This window comes from Carcharodon carcharias, chromosome 4 (assembly GCF_017639515.1).
Source record: "Carcharodon carcharias isolate sCarCar2 chromosome 4, sCarCar2.pri, whole genome shotgun sequence".
NCBI classification, from domain to species: Eukaryota; Metazoa; Chordata; class Chondrichthyes; order Lamniformes; family Lamnidae; genus Carcharodon; species Carcharodon carcharias.
The window spans coordinates 149,304,051-149,324,345 of NC_054470.1; the positions used below are offsets into that span (position 1 = coordinate 149,304,051).

The window sequence follows — 20,295 nt, forward strand, 5'->3', positions numbered from 1 at the left end:
TATCAGCCCAAGCCTGATGTTATCCAGGTCTTGCTGCATACAGACACTGACTGCTTCAGCACCTGAGGAGTTACGAATGGTACTGAACACTGTGAAATCATGTGATTATCTCCCCTTTCGACCCTTTGTTGAAGGGAAGGTCATTGATGAAGTATCTGTGGATGGTTGGGCCTAGGATACTACCCCAAGGAACACCTGCAGTGATGTCTCAAGGCTGAACACCAAAACCACAACCATCAATTATATTAAAGCACTAAATAGAAGAAAAACAAAGGTGGCAGATGTGGTCTGTTCAGTTAAGCACTGAATTAAGACAAATCACACACCACCCCGACTTGGACATACATCACCTTTCATTCAATATCACTGGGTTAAAATTCCAAAATACCACATGTAACATGGACTAAACCCCCATCAACGAAAGCAACAATGACATGGGAATATCAACTCCAATCACAAACGCCACCAACCACCATGCCTTCATTGTTGCTCAGTCAACATCCTGGAATTAACTACCTAACACCATTGTGGGAATACTATCTGCACAAAGATTGCAGCACTTCGAAGAGGAAGCCTAACAACAATTTCTTAGAGCAACTAGAAGTGTGAGTTAAAAGCGGCTTTGCTAGCATCACCCATATCTCAAGAAGAAATAGAAAAAAAAAAGATCCTGGCACAGATCCCTGGTGCGCAATATCACTTGTATTCCAATAAACTGTAAAGTATGTATTCGGCACCCCACCCACCCCATTTTCTGTGTCCTGGGCATCTCTCTAACCTTGTAGACTCATTCCAATAAATAACGTATGCCCTAATTTTTACAACTCTTGTATGTGTCACTTGACCAAAATCCTGAAATGCAAAATTAATTTCATACCTTTTATCTATAGCGATTGCTTCAAAACACTGTATTTGATTAATCTAGCACAACATTTCTTCCATAAATCCATACTGACTCCTGCTTTTCTAACAGTTTATTAATTTCATATCTTGAAGATTAGGCTTAATTGAGATAACCCTAACAGGTCAATAATTTCCTGGATAAAGCCTTTTTTTCCACCCTCCAGTTAATTTGCTCAATTCTGGTTTCCAAATATTTGAGAAAATTATAATTAATGCCTCCACTAAATCATCCAACCTCTAGGGTGAGTGAGTTATGTGACCTTGCTACATTTAATCCATCAGGCCAAATTTTGCAGTCAGAGCTAAGGAACAGCACTCACCATTCATTTCACTGACAGCTGTCCACAAAAATTTCACTGGCTGTTGAGTGGATATTTGCTATATCAGTGTGGTGCCTCGAAAGGGGATCTGTGCCATCTGTGAGCAGGGAAAGAAACAGCGAGACTCTTCAACCAATCAGGCTGAAGAATGCTCACTGAGACATAGAGAGTCTAAACCAGCAAGTGTGACCCAGGAAATATAAATTATATTAAAATTATGTACAGAAAGCAAAATTCAGAAATACAAATGGGACTAAGAGACAAAGTTTTTAAATCTCTAATACTAATTTTTGTCTCAAGGAGCAAGACTCCACACATGAAAAATTAAATTTCAGGGCCAGAGGGACTGTTCAAAGCCAATTATCATACCATTAAAAACTCATTCATTCCTGAATGCCACAGCTCTAAATTTGTCAGCTATTTTTAGTGCAGAAATAATGGGGCAAGAAACCGGAATTCACACCGATGTATTAATTTCAGTCAATTGGTGAGGACTGCAACAATACATGCTGTGGAAAAGCAGGATATGTCTGACATCAATATTCATATTTGCTCCTTTAACTGCACACATGCAGAGACTAGAAGTTGCTGTCCCTATTTTCTAATCTAATCATTCAAATGCAGAATCTGTGTATTAATTCAATACCAAGGCTACCTTCAAATCAGTGTGTTACTGCTTACCTGGCAGTTTCAATTGCAAACACAAATATGCACAACTTTCAACATCAATCTCAGGTTTTCAAAGCCTGAAGACCACCGCTACACAGAGATTATCAAAATTGTGACTATGGTAACACATGTATGTGTACACATCCATATACATATGCAGGATAGAGAGAGCGCGACATGGAGGGAAGGAGGGTGGGAGAGATACATTCTCATTTATTCTCCAATATCGACTTTTCAAGAACTTGAAATACGACAACTATTCACCTTTAATTCTCTTATTGTTCTTTCATTTACATCGTCCTGCACTAAGCAGAAAATGTTAAAAAATGATGAAAAGCACAAGGAGTTTAGAATTTACCAATTTAACATAAACAAAGAACTAATCCATTTCAATCTAGTTCCACTTTCAAACTTACATTAGCAGAGCCAACTCACCTCGTTAACATTCATAATTTACTGCCAGCTTTCATCCCACAGTTATTACACTATTTTGAACGCTGCACCCAGTTGGGCATTTTGCCACCAACTAAAAGTGGATTATCATCGAATGTGATCAACTCTGAATCTAATTCCTATTTTGTATTGATTAGCCGACCTTTATGGTCAGTTGGCAATGGGGGCATACAACAGACACGAGCCATTATGGCCTAAAGAGGGACAAATAAACAAAAGTTTGCATTCCCTTTTGTTATAAACTGACCCCTGCTGGGAAGTGCATGCACTCTATATTGCATTCACATATGAAAGATGGGAAACTGTAAAAGCTCTACAGTAACTGTTTTTTTATATTCATTCATGGAATGCAAGTGTTGCTGGCAAGGCCAGCATTTATTACCTCCCTAATTACACTTGAGAAGGTGACCTTCTTGAACTGCTGCGTCCATGTGGTGTAGGGAGACCCACAGTTGATCCTAGATCCAGATGAAATTCCAATGTTATGATCCCAGCTGATGTTATTACTGGACAAGTCAGACCCCAGAGTGCAACCTGGCTTGATAAACGATATATTTTTTAAACCATGGAGGGTACTTAGTGAAACAGAGTCACAGGAGCCTGCTGTTGACTTTTTAACAAAAAGCTAAAGCATTTATTAAACAAGAAACATTAACTATATTACACTAGACAACAAAAAGATGCGGAAAAATTTCAACAAAGGAAAAAAAGATTCAAACTCATGCTTCCCCTTTTATCCCAGCAATATCCTTACAGACCCAACACTCCAGTGAAGAGGTCCAACTATTTCCACACCAAAATGGAGCTAGTTTAGTTGCAAAGAGGTTTATTTTCCAGTAGACTTCTGAACACTCACTAGAAGTCCTTCCAGAATTGGTATCTCCTTTGAGATATCCAGAAAACTCACTAACTTTACTATTACTTAAACTTTAGTGCAATACGTGTCAGTTCCTTCAACTTATTTCCTCAGCAGTCTGGCATCATTCCCAGCTAGAGAGTCTCAGACCTTTTCTGTCTTCACTCTGTGGTATACACATGCCAACTGAACTAAAATCTGCCCTTCTGTCTCTCCCTGCCTCTATCTTTGATCTTCTGTTGCTAGGCAACAACAGTTTTCTTTCCCCTAATTTTTGTGTTTGTTTTAACTTCCCTAAACCACTAACCCCTTGGTAATCCATCTCTTCACTTCAAAAGTCATAAACCTCATTAAAAATGCATGTATACAAACAGGGCCTGGAGATTTCCCAGCTCCATCTCAAAACAACTCTAAAATGAAACCAAACCCAGGTTTCACCTTTCTTACACAAAAATAAAAGTATAAATTAAACTTAAAGCTATATCCTGTTCCTAATGCCAAAAATACAATGTAAATTTATGTAGAAAGTACTAAAATGATCATTTATCACTCAAATGACATACAGTACATGGAATTCCTTGGAAGTGAGAAGATCCATCTATTCACTGATGGGTTATAAGGTATATACTTTATCATGCTCATAACTACTTTGGTGGCTGATAAAGTATCTTAGAAACTTGTGAAGTACAGCAACAACAATGTATACTTATATCTGAAAGGAAATTGAAGTTTATCAACATTCACAAGATATTACAAAGCGGTAAGTCAAGGGGAAAATCAGATGACATCATGAAAGAAAAACTACTCTGCAGAAACCATTGTTGATCTCCAAGACTATTTCTTCCCTGTTTTAGTAATAATATAGTGTTAATTGTATGTTTTGTCAGTTTTGAGCTAAGTTTGATGCCAACTGCAGCTGGCAGTTAGTGAAGGCTGCTTTGTTCTCAATGTCATTGATCCTAATAGAGTGAGCACTGAAGAATTAATGTTTGATCTTGGCATCATTATTGGTAACTTATCAACAAATCATTTGCAGTTAATCGTTACATTATGCAGAGGGATGCTGGATACTTCTAGACTCTAGTTTCAGGATGAATTTCCACAATCTGCAGGAATATTCAATGTGGGCATTTTGTACCATGAATTTACAAAAATTAGCAGTTGAGGTTTTCAAAGAAAACATGCATGATTGCATGCCTCCTCAAAGTCAAGTTGGTCTGTGTTTTTCCCACCAATTTTCTTTCTCCCTTTTTAAGGTGCTACCTCAGACTGGGCTACAGTTACCTGCTAACTTGTCTGAAAGGTCACTTTCTATGTGAAATTCTACGCAGCAATTACCTACAGCTACGTGACACTGAGGAGCCAAATCTTGTACTCACCCAAAGCTATGATTTTTCATTGACTGGATACCAACTGTGGGTAGAAATCTTGCCTGATATTTCTTTATGGCCAGGCACTCCTAACTGCTGCCCTCAGAGCCAGCACAGACTCAATGGCCTGAATGGTCACCTTCTGTACAGTACTATTTTATGCATTGACATATTTATTAATGACTTTGGCTTGGGTGTACAGGGTACAATTTCAAAATTTGCAAATGACAAAACTTGGAACTATTGTGATTGCTGAAGAGGCTAGTCTTCAAAAGGACATAGACAGGTTGGTGGAATGGGTGGCACTTGCCAGATGAAATTTAATGCCGAGAAATGTGGTTATAGATTTTGGAAGGAAGAATGAGAGGAGACAATATTAAGCATAGGAGAACATTTAGGCGACAGTGATCATTGTATCATAAATTTTAGGTTGGCTATGGAAAAGGACAGAGAACAATCAGGGTAAGAATACTTAACCGGGGAAAGCCAACTTCAACTGGGTAATAATGGATCTGGGCCAGATAAATTGGAGCCAAAGGGTGGCAGGACAAACAGTAACTTAACAATGGGCTCCTTTTTCAGGCACAGTCATGGGGAAAGGTAGGGCAAGCAAATCCAGAGCTCCCTGGATGACAAAAAGGATAGAAATTAACAGGAAGAAGAAAAAAGTGTTTATGACAGATGTCAGGTGGGTAATACAACCGAGAACCAGGCTGAACATTGAAGGCTTAGGGGGCAAGTGAAAAAGCAAGCAAGAAAAGCCAAAAGACAGTCTGAAGAGAGACTTGCAGCCAACATGAAAGGGAATCCCAAAGTCTTCTACTGGCATATAAATAGTAAAAAACGTGGGGCTGATTAGGGACCAAAGAGGGGATTTACACATGGAGGCAGAGGGCATAGCTAGGGTATTAAATGAATACTTTGCATCTGTCTTTGCCATCGAAGATGCTGCTGCCTAGGTCATGGTGAAAGAGGAGGTAATTCAGACATTATAATGGTTTAAAATTGATAAGGAGGAAGTATTGGATAGGCTGCCTTTCTTACAGCTGATAAGACCCCAGGATCAGATGAGATGCATCCAAGGATACTGAGGGAACTGAGCGAGGCACCAGCCATAATTTCCCAGTTTTCTTTAGACTCGGGGTGATACCAGAGAACTGGAGATTGTAAATGTTATACCTTTGTTCAAAAATGGGGGTAAAGATAAGCCCAGCAACTACAGGCCAGCCAGTCAGTTTAACTTCAGTGGTGGGGAAGCTTCTAGAAACAATAACTTGGGACAAAATTAACAGTCACTCGGGAAAATGCAGGTCAATTAGGAAAAGCCATCACGCGTGTGTTAAGGGCAAATCATGTTTGAGTCACTTGCTGGAGTTCTGTGAAGTGGTAACAGAGAGGATTGATGAGGATAATGCTTTTGATGTGTTGTACATGGACTTCCAAAAGACATTTGACACAGTGCTGCACAACAGACTTGTGAGCAAGATTATAGCTCATGGAATAAAAGGGACAGCAATACAGATACGAAATTGGCTGAGTGACAAGAAACAGAGAGTAGTGGTTAACTAATATTTTTTAGACTGGAAGAAGGTTTATAGTAGAGTTCCACAGGGGTTGTGTTGAAACCCTTGCTCTTCCTGATATATAACAATAACCTAAACTTTGGTGTCTCAATCAAAATTTGTGGATGAAATGAAAATTGGAAGCATTGTGAGCTGTGAGAGGGATAATGCAGAACTTCAAAAGGACATAGAGAATTGGGTGGATGGGCAGACAATTGACAGATGAAGTTTAAAATGCACAGAATTGTGAGCTGATTCATTTTGGTAGGAAGAAGATGGGCAGACAAAATAAAGGGTACAATTCTAAAAGAGGTGCAGGAGCAGAAGGACCCGAGTGTATATGTGCAAAATTCATTGAAGGTGACAGGACAGGTTGAATCTGTGGTTAATAAAGCTTCAACAGGAATATTACTTTCAGTTCTGGGTGCCGTACTTTAGGAAAGATGTGCAGGGCATTAGAGAGTGCAGAAAAAAAATCATGAGACTGGTTCCAGAGGTGAGGAACTTGAGTTATTGAGATAGATTTGAGAAGATTGGACTGGTTTCCTTGGAGAAGAGTAGATTTAGAGGAGATTTGATAGAGATATTCAAAACTATGAGTAGTCTGGACAGAGTAGGTGGAGAAATCTATTTCCACTGATGGAAGGATTGAGAATGAGAGGGCACAGGTTCAAGGTAATTAGAAAAAGAAGCAAAGCAGACTTGAGAAAAAACTTTTTCTGGTAGTGAGTGGTTAAGATTTGGAATGCACTGCCTGGGAGTATATTGGATTATCTGAAAAGGAAGAATGTGCAGGATTACAGGGAGTAGGCAGGGAATGGCACTAGGTAAATTGCTGATTTGGAGAGCTGTCACAGACACAATGGGCTGAATGGCACCCTTCTGTGCTATAACAATTCTGAGATTCTGTTAAGTAGATGTTATAGTTCTAAAGGGGATGTTGGAGATAAATGTGCACAAATTGTTGAAGATGACAGGCCAGGACGAGTAAGTGGTTAAAAACATATATGGGATCCTGGGCTTTATAAATCAAGACAAAGTACAAAAGCAAGGAGGTTATCAATCACTGGTTCAGCCTCAACTGGAGTACTGTACCCAATTCAGGGCATCACACTCTAGGAAGGATGTGAAGGCTTTAGAGAGGGTGCAGAAATGATTTATAAGAATAGTTCTAAGGTAAAAGGATTTCAGTTATGAGAATAAGATTGGAGAAGCTGGGAGTGTTCTCCTTAGAGCAGAGAAGATAGAGAGGAGATTTGACAGACATGCTCAAAATCCTGAATAATACAGACAGAGTACATGGAGAGAAAATGTTTCCATTGGCAGAGGGGTCAACTAGAGGACACAGATTTAAGGTGATTGGCATAAAAACAAAAGACAACATGAAAAAAAAATTTGCAGTGGGTAGAATCTGGAGCGCACGACCTGAGTGCGTGGTTTTCAAAAGGGAACCGGTTAGTACCCAACAAGAAAAATATGCAGTATTCTGGGTATGGGCAGGGGAATGGGACAAGGTGAACTGCACTTGCAGAGGGCTGGCATGGAATCAACAAGCTGAATAATTTTCTTCTGTGCTGTAACCAATGTACAGCTCGATGAAAAGAGCAGCTAATTTGGTTCAGATCTCTGAATGAACTACAGACTTTCCTCATCTGTCCCTGGTTTGATGACCACCATCCAGCACCAGAACCACTGTTTCATCCCTCAATTCAGCTTGGGAGTTCAGCTCTTTTGTTGAGATGAGAGTGACTGCCCTTGACATCAAGGCCACATTTGACAGAGTGTGGCATCAAGGAGTCCTATCAAAACTGGAGTCAATGCAAATCAGGGGGAAATCTCTCTGCTGGCTGGAGTCATACATAGCACAAAGGAAGATGGTTGTCATTATTGGAAGTCAGTAATCTGAGCTCCAGGACATCACTGCAGGAGTTCCTCAGGGTAGTGTCCTCGGCCCAACCATCTTCAGCTGCTTCATCAATGACCTTCCTTCCATCATAAGATCAGAAGTGGGGATATTCGCTGATGATTGCACAATGTTCAGCACCATTTGTGACTCCTCAGATACTGAAGCAGTCCATGTCCAAATGCTGCAAGATCTGGACAATATCCAGGCTTGGGCTGACAAGTGGCAAATATCTTCATGCCATAGAAGTGCCAGGCAATGACCATCTCCAACAAGAGAGAATCCAACCATCACGCCCTGACATTCAATGGCATTACCATCATTAAATCCCCATTATCAACATCCTGAGGGTTACCATTGACCAGAAACTGAACTGGACTAGCCATATAAATACTGTGGCTACAAGAGCAAGTCAGAGGCTAGGAATCCCACAACAAGTAACTCACCTCCTGACTCCCCTGTCCACCATCTACAAGGCATGAGTCAGGTGTGTGATGGAGTACTCTCCACTGGATGAGTGCAGCTCCCACAACACTCAAGGAACTTGACACCGTCCAGGACAAAACAGTCCACTTGACTGAAACCAAATCCACAAACATTCACTCCCTCCACCACCGACACACAGTTGCAGCAGTGTGTACCATCTACAAGATGCACCGCAGGAATTTACCAAGGCTCCTTAGACAGCACTTTCCAAACCCACAATCACTACAATCTCGAAGGGCAAGGGTAGCAGACACATGGGAACACCACCACCTGGAAGTTCCTCTCTAAGTCATTCACCATCCTAACTCAGAAATATATCGCCGTTCCTTCACTGTTGCTGGGTCAACATCCTGGAACTCCTTTCCTAACAGCACTGTGCGTGCATCTACACCTCACGGACTGCAGCAGTTCAAGGAGGAAGCTCACCACCACCTTTTCAATGGCAACTAAGGATGGGCAATAAATGCTGGCTCAGCCAGCGAAGCCACACCCCATGAATTAATTTTTAAACATTATTCATAAAGATCCAAGAATTATGTTCAGGTTGTCAAATTTACTGCCGCACTGCAGACAGGTGCCAGACAACAATTTATCTGTCCACCAGCCATATGGAGAGATATAAGAAATATACTTGATGGAGCACAAGCATTTTGAGTCATAAAGAGTGATTGTTTCAAACTTATGGGAACCAGAAGACATAGCATGGTGGCAGCAGGTGTCTATGAGTAAAACTGAAATATTTTAAACATTTAATGTTGAATCAAATTGAGAAAAATCAACCTGAATTAGTGCCAAAGAGAGAGAAAAAAGAGTGAATCGTGCAAAAGCCAAATGCTTGCCAGTACAGCAACAAAAGCACAGCTACAGTCCATATTGAGTTGGGAAGCTGATAATGTTGCAGATGCATTTGAGAAGTTTAAACAAAAGTAGAGGCTGCCATTTAATGGTTTTCTAAAGGGCACTAGTGAAGAGGAAAGAGTCAACTACATCATTTTGTGGGCAGGAGACTTGACTTGTACCTTTAATACCCAAAATTTAATAGCTGGGTGATGAGTAAGGACGACAGTAAAAATGCAGACAAAATGTTTGAAAAATTCAGCACACATCTCCAACCAAAATAAAATTATCGGATCCAATGATATGAGTTTCAGAGCCTGAGGCAGGAACCAGGTGATTCTGTTAATAATTTTGTAATAAGATTGAAAAAAATGCAGCCAGAAAACATTATGCTAACGGAATATAGGGGAACTGAGATTCAACAGCTAGGAACAACTCAAATAAAGGGGACACACAAATGAAAAAATGTTAACTGTATACACCACATCATTGAAACAGATGGTCCTGCTATCCTAGTGTTTAGCCGTTGCAAAGATGTGCAGCTTATCTCAGGAAAACCATGAGGCGGCACTGAGGGTTGAAGGTAGTACACCCATTGAAAAGCCATTTTCCTATAAAAGATTGGGACTTGAGGACAAAAAAATCACCAGGATATAGCAATACTTGCACTGTCCTCCACAACATAATATTGGAAAACCATTGGTGGAAAGTTGTTTTCAAAATTTTAAGTAATTACAAAATTGTGTAACGTTTAGGTGACTATAGGCCACAAGGCCTATATTTCACGCCCCCTCAAAGATGTACAAAGAATATCTTTCCACGAGCCAGCACTGACATGATGGTCCAAATGGTCTCATCCTGTGCTGTATTTATGAATGATATAGGGGGCTGAGTGGCGTCCGCTGGAAAGTCATGTGCGTATCAAATTTCAAACGTTTTGCTGGCACCGTCCATGTGTTAAAGGGGGTTTACCAACTCCCACTTTCATAAAGTATGCGAAGTTGAGCATTAGACCGTCCAGGATCAAACAATTCTGATTCGTCGAATAAAGTTCATAACAACAAACAGGCAGTGCTATTTAAACCCTTGACTTGTACCTTTAATACCCAAACTGACCAGGCGCGGCCCAACTGCATTAAGTTTAAAAGGTGACGCTGCTCTCTCTCTCTCTCTCCCTCTCTGTCCTTTACCGCCAGTGTTCCCCCGTCAGTTCTATGGTCAACATCAGAACGAAAGCAGAACCTTCCTCAAGTCCAGCCAATCACTGCGCTTCACACCAACCGCCCCACTTCGGATGATGTTTCACACAAACCCGGGCTGGGGCCTGAACCCGCCCCGTACGAAAACTATGTGTGAAACGTCATCGCAATTGCACGGGACCGAGAGAACGAAGCGAAGGACGAGCAACCTCTTGACGTAACCAGGACGGCGTCACTTCCAGTTCTGGCGGAAGTGTGATGTGGCTATGAGGTGTGCAGAATGGTGAGTGAGGGGTTGTCTCTTTTTTATTGCGGCGTTGCAGGCAGGCTGATTAGTTACTGAGCGGTTTATATTACGTACGGATTTAGTATGTCTCTATTTGCAGCCCGTTAGCTTGGTGCTTCTTGTTTGCAGTGAATGATATGGGGATGGGAGATAGCAGTGTATGAGGTCAGGGCCTCTAAATAACAAATCCATCCTGTTTTTTCTGCTTTACTGGACGAAATCGAAACTAATAATTGATACAGTCAAAAGAAGTAAGTAAAGCTGTGGACCAGCTAATGTTAAACTCAAATGCTTAGCTCCAAATGAACAACTATTACATATGAATTAGAAGCAGGTGTAGGTCACTCAGCCCCTCGAGTCTGCTCTGCCATTCAATGAGATCATGGCTGATCTGATTGTAACCTCAACCCACATTCCTGCCAAGTCCTGATAACCTTTCACCCCCTTGTTAATCAAGAATCTATCTAGCTCTGCCTTAAAAATATTCAAAGACTCTCTACCTCAACAGGCAGTGGAAGTAGTTCCAAAGATGCTCTGAGAGAAAAAAAATCTTCTCGTGTCTTAAATGAGCAGCCCCTTATTTTTAAACAATGACTTCTGGTTCAGGATTTTTGCACAAGAGGCAGCATTCTCTCCACATCCATCCTCTCAGGATCTTAAAGATTTCAATCGAGTCACCTGTTACTCTTCTAATGGTGTGAAATAACAGTTCAACAGCAAGAAATCCCCTGGATTAGTTATCTTAAATGGTCTAAATTCCACATTGTGGTGATCACTCTTATTTTAAGTATTGGGACATTATGTACTAGGAGCCAGAGAATGATGAATAGCTTAACATTAATAAAGGAATTTATCTTAAACTAACTAGTGAGGTACGAATAAGTTGTCTTCACAATGGCTGCAACACAAGAGGCCATTCATCCTATTGTGACCATGCCAGCTCCCTGCAAGAGCACATCAGCTTGTCCTAGTCCCCCTTTTTCTGTAGCCTTGCAGTTTTTTCACTTCAAGTACTTATGCAGTTCCTTTTTGAAAGCCATGTTTGAATCTGCCTTCGCCCTGCTCTCAGGTAATTTTCCAGATCCTAACCACATGCTGTGCAAAAAAAAGTTTCCCTCATGTTGCAATTGGCTTTTTTGCCATTCACTTTGTTGGTGACCTATGGTTCTCAACCCTCCTGTCAATGTGAACAGTCTCTTTCCCCTCTCTCTAGACCCCTTGTCAAATCTCCTCCCAGTCTTATTTTCTCAATAGAGACAGCCCTGCCTTCTGTAGACTGACCACATACAAGAAATCCCTCATTCCTGTAAATCTTTTTCGCAGCCTCTCAAAGTCTTCACATTCTTTTTAAAGTGTGGTGCCCAGATTTGGACGCAATATTCTAGTTGAGGCCGAACCAGTGTTTTATACAAGTTCATAACTTTCTTGCTTTTGTACTCTGTGCCTCTATTTATAAAGCCCAGGATTGCACATGTCTTTTTAACTACTTTCTCAACCTGCCCTGCCACTTCAATGACCTCTGCATATACACTTAGGTCCCTCTGCTTCTGCACCCCTTTTAGAATTGTTTCCTTTATGTAATATTGCCTTTCTTATTCTTTCTACCAAAATACATCACTTAACACTTCTTTGCATTAAATTTCATCGGCCACATGCCTACCCATTCCACCAGCCTGTCTATTTCATCTTGAAGCTTGCAACCAATCCTCATTACAGTTCACAATACTTCCAAGCCTTGTCATATACAATTTTTGAATATGTGCTCTCAGCACCTAAGTCGAGGCCATTAATATATATCATGAAAAGCAGTGGTCCTTTTACTGGGAGAAGCCCACCATATACCTTCCTACAGTCTGAGGAACAACTCTGTTTCCTGTTAAAGCCAATTTGTATCCATGCTGCCACTACCCTTTTTATTCCAGCACTTCAACTTTTCAGTTAAACCTATTTTGTGGCATTGTATCAAACAGTTTAGAAGTACATGTATACATCAGCTGCATTACCTTCATCAAACCTGTCTGTTACCTCATCAAAAAAACTCAAGCAAGTTATTTAACCACAATTTGCCCTTAAAAAATCCATGCTAGCTTTCCTTAACTAATCCACATTTGCCTGAATCACTGTTAATTTTGTCCTGGATTACTGATCATAAAAGTGTCCATCCATTCCCCCTCCCCAAATTAACCAGCCTGTTGTGGGGTACGTTTTGTCTTGTTTCTTTGAACATGGATGTAGCATTCACAATTCTCCGACCCTCTGGCATCCCTGTATCTAAGGATGATTGGAAGATTATGGCCAGTACCTCTGCAACTTCCTCCCTTACTCTCCTAAGTATGCTCTGGTGCATCACATCTGGTCCTGGTGACTTAATAACTTTAAGTAGTAGTAATGATCTGCCTCAGGGCAGGTCCCCTGCACATTTCTCCATGCCTCACAATCTTGCACTTTTCATTTCAGTTGCTCATTGGATCCTCCCATTTTTATTTCAAGTTGTCTAACATCATTCTCTTTCTCCCTTTTGGTCTACATCCCTCTAACCTTCCTTTCATCAATTGTACAACCAGCCTTTTTAATATCCTGTCTTCATCAATTTTTAACCTATCCAGTGTCTCAACTACTTTTACTGTGACTTTGGTAGCAGCTTTATTAAAGCAAAATACTCATTTAGTACCTTGGTCATTCCCTCTGTCTCCATGTCTAGATCCTCCCTTTGGTCCTTAATCGTTCTCACCCCTCCTCTTATTACCTTTTTACTATTTATATGCCAGGATTCCCTTTCATGTTAGCTGCCAGTCCCTTCTCATGCTCTTGTGGCTCTTTCCTTTTTCAGTTCCCCTCTGAACTCTCTCTGTTCAACCTGGTTCTCACTTGTATTGTCAATCTGGCATTTGTTATATGCACCCATTTCAGCTTCATCTTACTCTCTATCTGCTTTGTCATTCAGGGAGCCCTTGCTTTGGTTGCCCTACCTATCCCACTTTGTAGGAAAGCACCTTGACTGTAGTTGAACCATTTCTTCTTTGAAGGCAGCCCATTGCAGTTTTGCCCACCAATTTATGGGGGCCAGATCTATTCTCGCACCACTGAAGTTGGCCCAACTTATGACACTATGATTACTGTTCACTAAATGCCCCCCCTTCCTGCACTTGATCCACTTGGCCCACCTCATTCCCCAAAATCAGATCCAGGAATACCTACCTCCTTCCTTAATGGAAACAGAATGTGCTGGAAATACTCAGCAGGTCTGGCAGCAAACCTCCTTCCTTGATTGTCTGAAAACTTACTGATCAAGAAAATTCCCCTGAACGCACTTCAAAAACTCTCTCCCCTCTCTGATATTTACACTATTGCTATCTTAGTTTACATTGGGATAAAGTCCTCCATTATCACTACTCTACAGTTTTGCTCCCCTTTTTCTTAGCCACTAGTCGGTAGACTATTGCATATACCCAATGGTGTAATGGTACCTCTATTGGTTCTTAACTCTAACCAAATAGATTCTGTCCCTGACCCGTCCAGAATATTATCTCTATCCAGCAGGCTAACATTTTCCTTAATCAAAACTGACACCACTCCCCCTTCCTTTCCCCCTCTGCCCTTCTTTCCTTCACATCTTGTATCCAAGAATATTTAATAGCCTGGTCTCCTTTGTTGCCACAGTACCATATTCCCATATGGTTATCTGCGCCTACAGCTCACCAACCTTATTTACTACGCTTTGTGCTTTTAGATGTATGCACTATAAAACTAATTTAAACTTTATTGCATTCCCTCTTACCCCACTTAATGTCTTTCTATTTATTACACTAGTGATTTCTGTCTCCCAGTCTTTTGTCTGTTGCCTTTCCTTTCAAATGCTATATTCTGGTTTCCATCTCCACCACCCACCCCACCCCACCCCAAAAAGTTATTTTAAACCCTCCTGAATAGCTCTAGCAAACCACCCCACAAGATCTTTGGCCCTGGTTCTAATGAGGTGCAACGTGTCGGGCCTTTATAGGTACCATCTTTCCCAGAATCAGCCTCACTGTCCCAGGAATCTAAAGCCCTCCCTCCTACACCATCTCTCCAGCCAAATAATCATTGCTCAATTGTTCTACTTCTATACTCACTAGCACTGGAATAATTTGTAGTTTACCACCTTTTAAGTCCTGCCTACTAGTCTCCTTTCTAGTCTCTGAAATCTCCCTGCGGGACTACATCCCTCTTCCTATCTGTTTTGGTACCAATGTCTTGACAACACTTGTGCTCAATTAGTGATTGGGTTATAGTTTATGGCTTTAATTGTAATATCATTTCTAAATATATATTAAATATAACTAGTTGATTATAGAATTGGTTTTGGTGAAATTTTCTAAATACTTTTGGTATCAGTGCTTTTTTGACTACCTTTCAGGACATTTTATTCTTGGGCTGATTTATTTACTATTTAACATTTCTTGCTATGTTAGTGGTAAAACTAGTAAGCAAGAAAATTAATGGTCCTTGCCTTCAGATGATGTTGCCAAGGGCAGGTGAGAATTAGGAAGGTGCCAAGGATTAATAATCCTTAGGAGACACCAAATGTAATTGTACTGGAGCAGAAAGAGAAGCTATTGCAAGTATTCCTGTGACTATAATTGGGTAGATAAGAATGGAACCAAGTGAGAGCTGTCCCATCCAGCTGGACAAAAGTAGAAAGGTGTTGGAGGGTGGTGTGGCCAGCCATGTGGAAAGCTGCAGACAGCTCGAGAAGGATGACGAGGGAAAGTCACAATCGTGTTGAATGTCATTTGTGATTTTTGAGAACCTGATTGGAAGAAAAGGATTACTATCATCAACATGAATATTTAATCACTCTTGTGTTCATTTTAAGAGCAACACCTTGCATGTGGAATTAAATGTAGAAAAACATCCCTTGGTACTTCAGGTTGTTAATTACCAATAATGGGCCAAAGAAGTCATTAACAGTGAATTAAAGCTTAGACAAAGAGCTAAGTTTTAAACAAGGTTTCAGAGATGAAGATGGAGAAGCAGTGGATTTGGGGAGGGATCTCTGCCTCCTGCGGTCCCGAGGATTCCAGATGCCAGCCTTCAGCCAATTCAGTTTACTCCATGTGGTGTCACAAAATGGCTGAAGGCACTGGACACCGAAAAGTCTACGGTCCCTGACAACATTCCGGTGATAGTACAGAAGACTTGTGCTCTAGAGCTAATAGTGCCCCTAGCCAGACTGTTCTAGTACAGCTACAACACTGGCATCTACCCAGTAAAGTGGAAAATTGGCTAGGCTATGTCCTGTACGCAAAAAGCCGGAAAAATCCAACCCGAACAATTACTGCCCCATCAGTCTACTCTCAATCATCAATGGAGTAATGGAAGGTGTAATCAACAGTGTTATCAAGCGGCACTTGTTCAGCAATAACTTTCTCACCAGTCCTCAGTTTGGGTTCCGTCAGGGCCATTCAGCTCCTGACCTCATTACAGTCTTGGTCCAAACATGGACAGAAGAAACATGAACGTGAGGTGAAATCAGAGTGACTGCCCTTGACATCAAGGCAGCATTTGACCGATTTTGGCAGCTCCATCATACAATTAGATCATGACCAGTTGGCACCTCAACTTCAGATCCCTTGGTACCCTTAATGATCCTCATCCAGGCCTTTTGATGAGCGTTCCAAACTTCTACCCTTTGTGGAACAAATGTTTCCTGATTTCACTCCTAAATCACCAACCTCTAATATTGTGTTCTCTTGTGGAAAATTGCTCTGCCTGGGAATTTAGAATAAACATTTTGGGTTATAAAACTATCATAAACTAAATTGTATGAGAATTAAGTTATTTCTCGTAGGATTTAGTTATTTTTACAGTGCTTGAGGGTGGAATTGGCCACCTTGCTCTAGTGTCCCTGGGCAAAATAATTTACCCAGTTTAGAAATGTGTGACCAGAGATGTTTTGTTTAATGTGAATTTTTCCATTTTAAATATATTCATGAATTGGTTTGCCATCGTTACTTGTGACCCCTCTCCATCACTTTCCTCTTCCACTATTTTGCTGTGTATGCAAACAGTGAACACAAACTGGAGCTTCTGAATAATGGGCATCTCTGGAGCACGGAACATGAACCTGAGCATCTCCACTCTATAAATGGGGACAAAACAGCTGTTGGGCTCTGGATGTTTCCCGATGGAAAGCAGCAGTTGCTGTGTATAAAGATCTGTTCTTTGACTTGAGAAAAAAGTACTTTGTGGAACGTTGGAGTGACAGGAAAAACCAGCATTTATTGTCCATCCCTAGTCACCCATTGTGGCAAGACACCTTCAGCACATGGACTGTAGCAGGTCAACAAGTGAGTCCATAAGACATAGGAGCAGAAGTATGCCAATCGGCCCATCGAGTCTGCTATTCAGTGAGATCATGGCTGACCTGATAATCCTCAACTCCACTTTCCTGCCTTTTCCCCATAACCCTCGATTCCCTTACTGATTAAAAATCTTGTCTACCTCAGCCTTGAATATACTGAACGACCCAGCCCTCTGTGGTAAAGAATTCCACAGATTGACTACCTTCTGAGAGAAGAAATTCCTCCTCCAACTCTCTTTTAAATGGGTGCCCTCTTACTCCGAATTTTTGCCCTCTGGTCGTAGACTCTCAGGGGAAACAACCTCTCAGCATCTACCCTACCAAGCCCCCTAAGAATGTTATGTTTCAATAAGGTCGCCTCTCCTAAATTCCAATGAATACAGACCCAACCTACTTAACCTCTCCTTATAAGAAAATCCCTCCATACCCAGGGTCAACCTAGTGAACCTTTTCTGGACTAACTCCAAGGCCAGTATATTTTTCCTTAGATAAGGGAACCAAAATTGTTCACAATATTTGGGTCTAACTAGTGCCTTGTACAGTTTTAGCAAGACTTCCTTATTTTTAAACTCCATTCCCTTTGAAATAAAGGCCAACATTCCATTTGCCTTCACTATTACCTGTTGAACTTGTATGTTAGTTTTTTGGGATTCATGCACAATGACTCCCAAATCCATCTGCTGCAGCTTTCTGCAGACTTTCTGCATTTGAATAATATTCAGCTCCTCTATTCTTCCTGCCAAAGTGCTACACCTCACACTTCCCCACAATACATGCCGTCTGCCAAGTTTTTGCCCACTCACTTAACCTTCTGTAGACTCTGTGTCAGCCTCACCACTTGCCTTCCCACCTATTTTTGTGTCATCCGCAAACTTGGCGATAGTACATTCACTTCCCTCATCTAAGTCAATATATATTGTAAATAATTGTGGCCCCAGCACTGATCCCTGTGGCACTCCACTAGTTTCAGGTTGCCATCCAGAAAATGCCCCCCTTATCCCAACTCTGTCTTCTATTAGTTAGCCAATCCTCTATCCATGCTAATATACCACCCTCAACACCATGGTCTGTTATCTTAAGTAGCCTTATGTGCGTCCAAATATATTACATCTGGTTCCCCTTTATCTATCCTGCTTGTTACCGCCTTGAAGAATTATAGTAAATTTGTTAGGCATGATTTTCCCTTCACGAAGCCACGCTGACTCTGCTTGATTAGATTATGTATTTCTAAGTGCTCTGCTATTACATCCTTTATAATGGGCTCCAACATATTCCCAATGACGAATGTTCAGCTAACTGGCCTATAGTTACCTGTTTTTTGTTTCCCTCCATTTTTGAATAAGGGTGTCACATTGGCCATTCTCCAATCCTCTGGAACTTTCCCAGAATCTAAGGTTTCTTGGAAGATTACTACCAGTACATCCACTATCTGTATAGCTACTTCCTTTAGTATCCCAGGATGCAACCCTTTAGGTCCAGGGGACTTATCAGCCTTTGGCCCCATTATCAGCCTTTGGCCCCATTAGTTTCCCTAGTAATTTTTCTGTAGTGATAGTTGTATTTATTTCCCCTCTTTTCCCCCCCTCTTTATTTTTTTGCCCCTTGATTATTTAGTATATTTGGAATGCTATTAGTATCATCTACCATGAAGACTGATGCAAAGTATTTATTCAACCCCTCTGCAATTTTCTGATTCCCATTATTATTTCCTAAGCCTCATTCTCTGGGGGGCTTATGTTCACTTTGGCCCCTCTCTTTTCATATATTTGAAGAAGCTCTTACTGTCTTTTTATATTACTTGCTAGTTTACCCTCAAAGTTTATTTTCTCCCCCTTTTTTTGGTCATCTTTTGTTGGTGTTTAAAACTTTCCCAATACTCTGGCTTGCCACTAATCTTTGCCACATTGTGTTTTTTCTTTCCATTTGATACTGTCCTTAACTTCTTTGGTTAACCATAGTTGGTTTATCCCCTTCCTTGAATCCTCTCCCTCTCTGGGATATATCTTTGTTGTGAGTTATGAACTATTTTCTTAAACATCTGTCATTGTCATCAACTGTCTTTTCTGCTAAACTGCTTTCTCAGTCCACTCCAGCCAACTCTGCCCACATTCCATTGTAATTACCCTTATTTAAGTTTAGCACAGTTGTTTCTGACCCAACTTTCTCACTCTCAAACTGAATGTTAAATTCTACCCTATTATGGTCATTGTTTCCGAAGGGATCCTTTACTCAGATCATTTATTAAACCTGCCTCACTACACATTACCAGATCCAAAATAGCCTGATCCCTGGTTGGATTCACAACATGTTGTTCTAAGAAACTGTCCTGAATACACTGAGTTCTTGCTCAAGTCTACCTCTGCCAATTTTATTTTCCCAATCTACATGAACATTAAAGTCACCCAAGATTAATGTACTGCTTTTTTTACATGCCCTCATTATCTCTTCATTTATAGTCTGTCCTACAGTATAGCTACTGTCAGGTGGCCTATAGACTACTCCCACCAGTGTCGTTTTCCCCTTGTTATTTCTTACCTCCACCCATATGGATTCTACATCTCCCGATCCAAGATCCTTTTCTTGCTATCATACTTATTCCATCTCGTACTAACGAAGCTACCCCACCGCCCTTTCCTTCCTGCCTGTCCTTTCGAAAAGACACATGCCCCTGAATATTTAGTTCCCAGCTTTGAACTCCTTGTAACCACGTCTCCGTAATGGTTATAAGATCATACCCATTAACCTCTATTTGTGCTGTTAATTAATTTATTTTGTTCCGGATACTATGTGCATTTAAGTAAAGGGCCGTTAATTTTGCCTTTTTACCATCTTTTCCCCTTTTGACCCTGTTTGCTGCTTTTTTTTAATGTTTGTACACTCTGTCCCTTCCCGTCACACTCTGGGTATTATTACCTAAATAGCTGTCCTACAAGACTGTCATATCCTTTTGCTTTGTAAGCTTATGTATCCCCTTTCCAGAACCCCACCCCCCCATTTAGTTTAAAGCCCTCGCTAGAGCCCTAGTTATTCGATTCGCCAGGACACTGGTCCCAGCACGGTTCCAAGTAAAGCCCATCCCACCAGAACAGTCCTGCAATGCTGCTAAGT

The 20,295-nt window shown here is 41.0% G+C and overlaps 2 protein-coding genes across 5 annotated transcripts in view; one reads left to right on the forward strand and one right to left on the reverse strand.

Annotated features, from left to right (window-relative positions):
* Positions 1-10,641, reverse strand: part of xrcc4 (X-ray repair complementing defective repair in Chinese hamster cells 4) — a 683,670-nt gene extending 673,029 nt beyond the window's left edge. For 2 of the 3 annotated variants that reach the window (XM_041186929.1, XM_041186931.1), the window contains exon 1: positions 10,457-10,639. The gene's annotated coding sequence lies outside the window, so the exon portion shown is untranslated. Of the gene's footprint in view, positions 1-10,456 lie in introns of all 3 variants that reach the window. The other variant, XM_041186930.1, reaches the window with a different exon arrangement.
* Positions 10,642-10,733: 92 nt separating this feature from the next.
* tmem167a (transmembrane protein 167A) overlaps positions 10,734-20,295 on the forward strand; it is a 42,308-nt gene continuing 32,746 nt past the window's right edge. Inside the window, exon 1 of one of the 2 annotated variants that reach the window (XM_041186331.1) lies at positions 10,734-10,841. In XM_041186331.1, coding sequence (XP_041042265.1) covers positions 10,839-10,841 — 3 coding nt within the window. In that variant the 5' untranslated portion in view covers positions 10,734-10,838. The remainder of the gene's footprint in view (positions 10,842-20,295) is intronic. The other variant, XM_041186329.1, reaches the window with a different exon arrangement.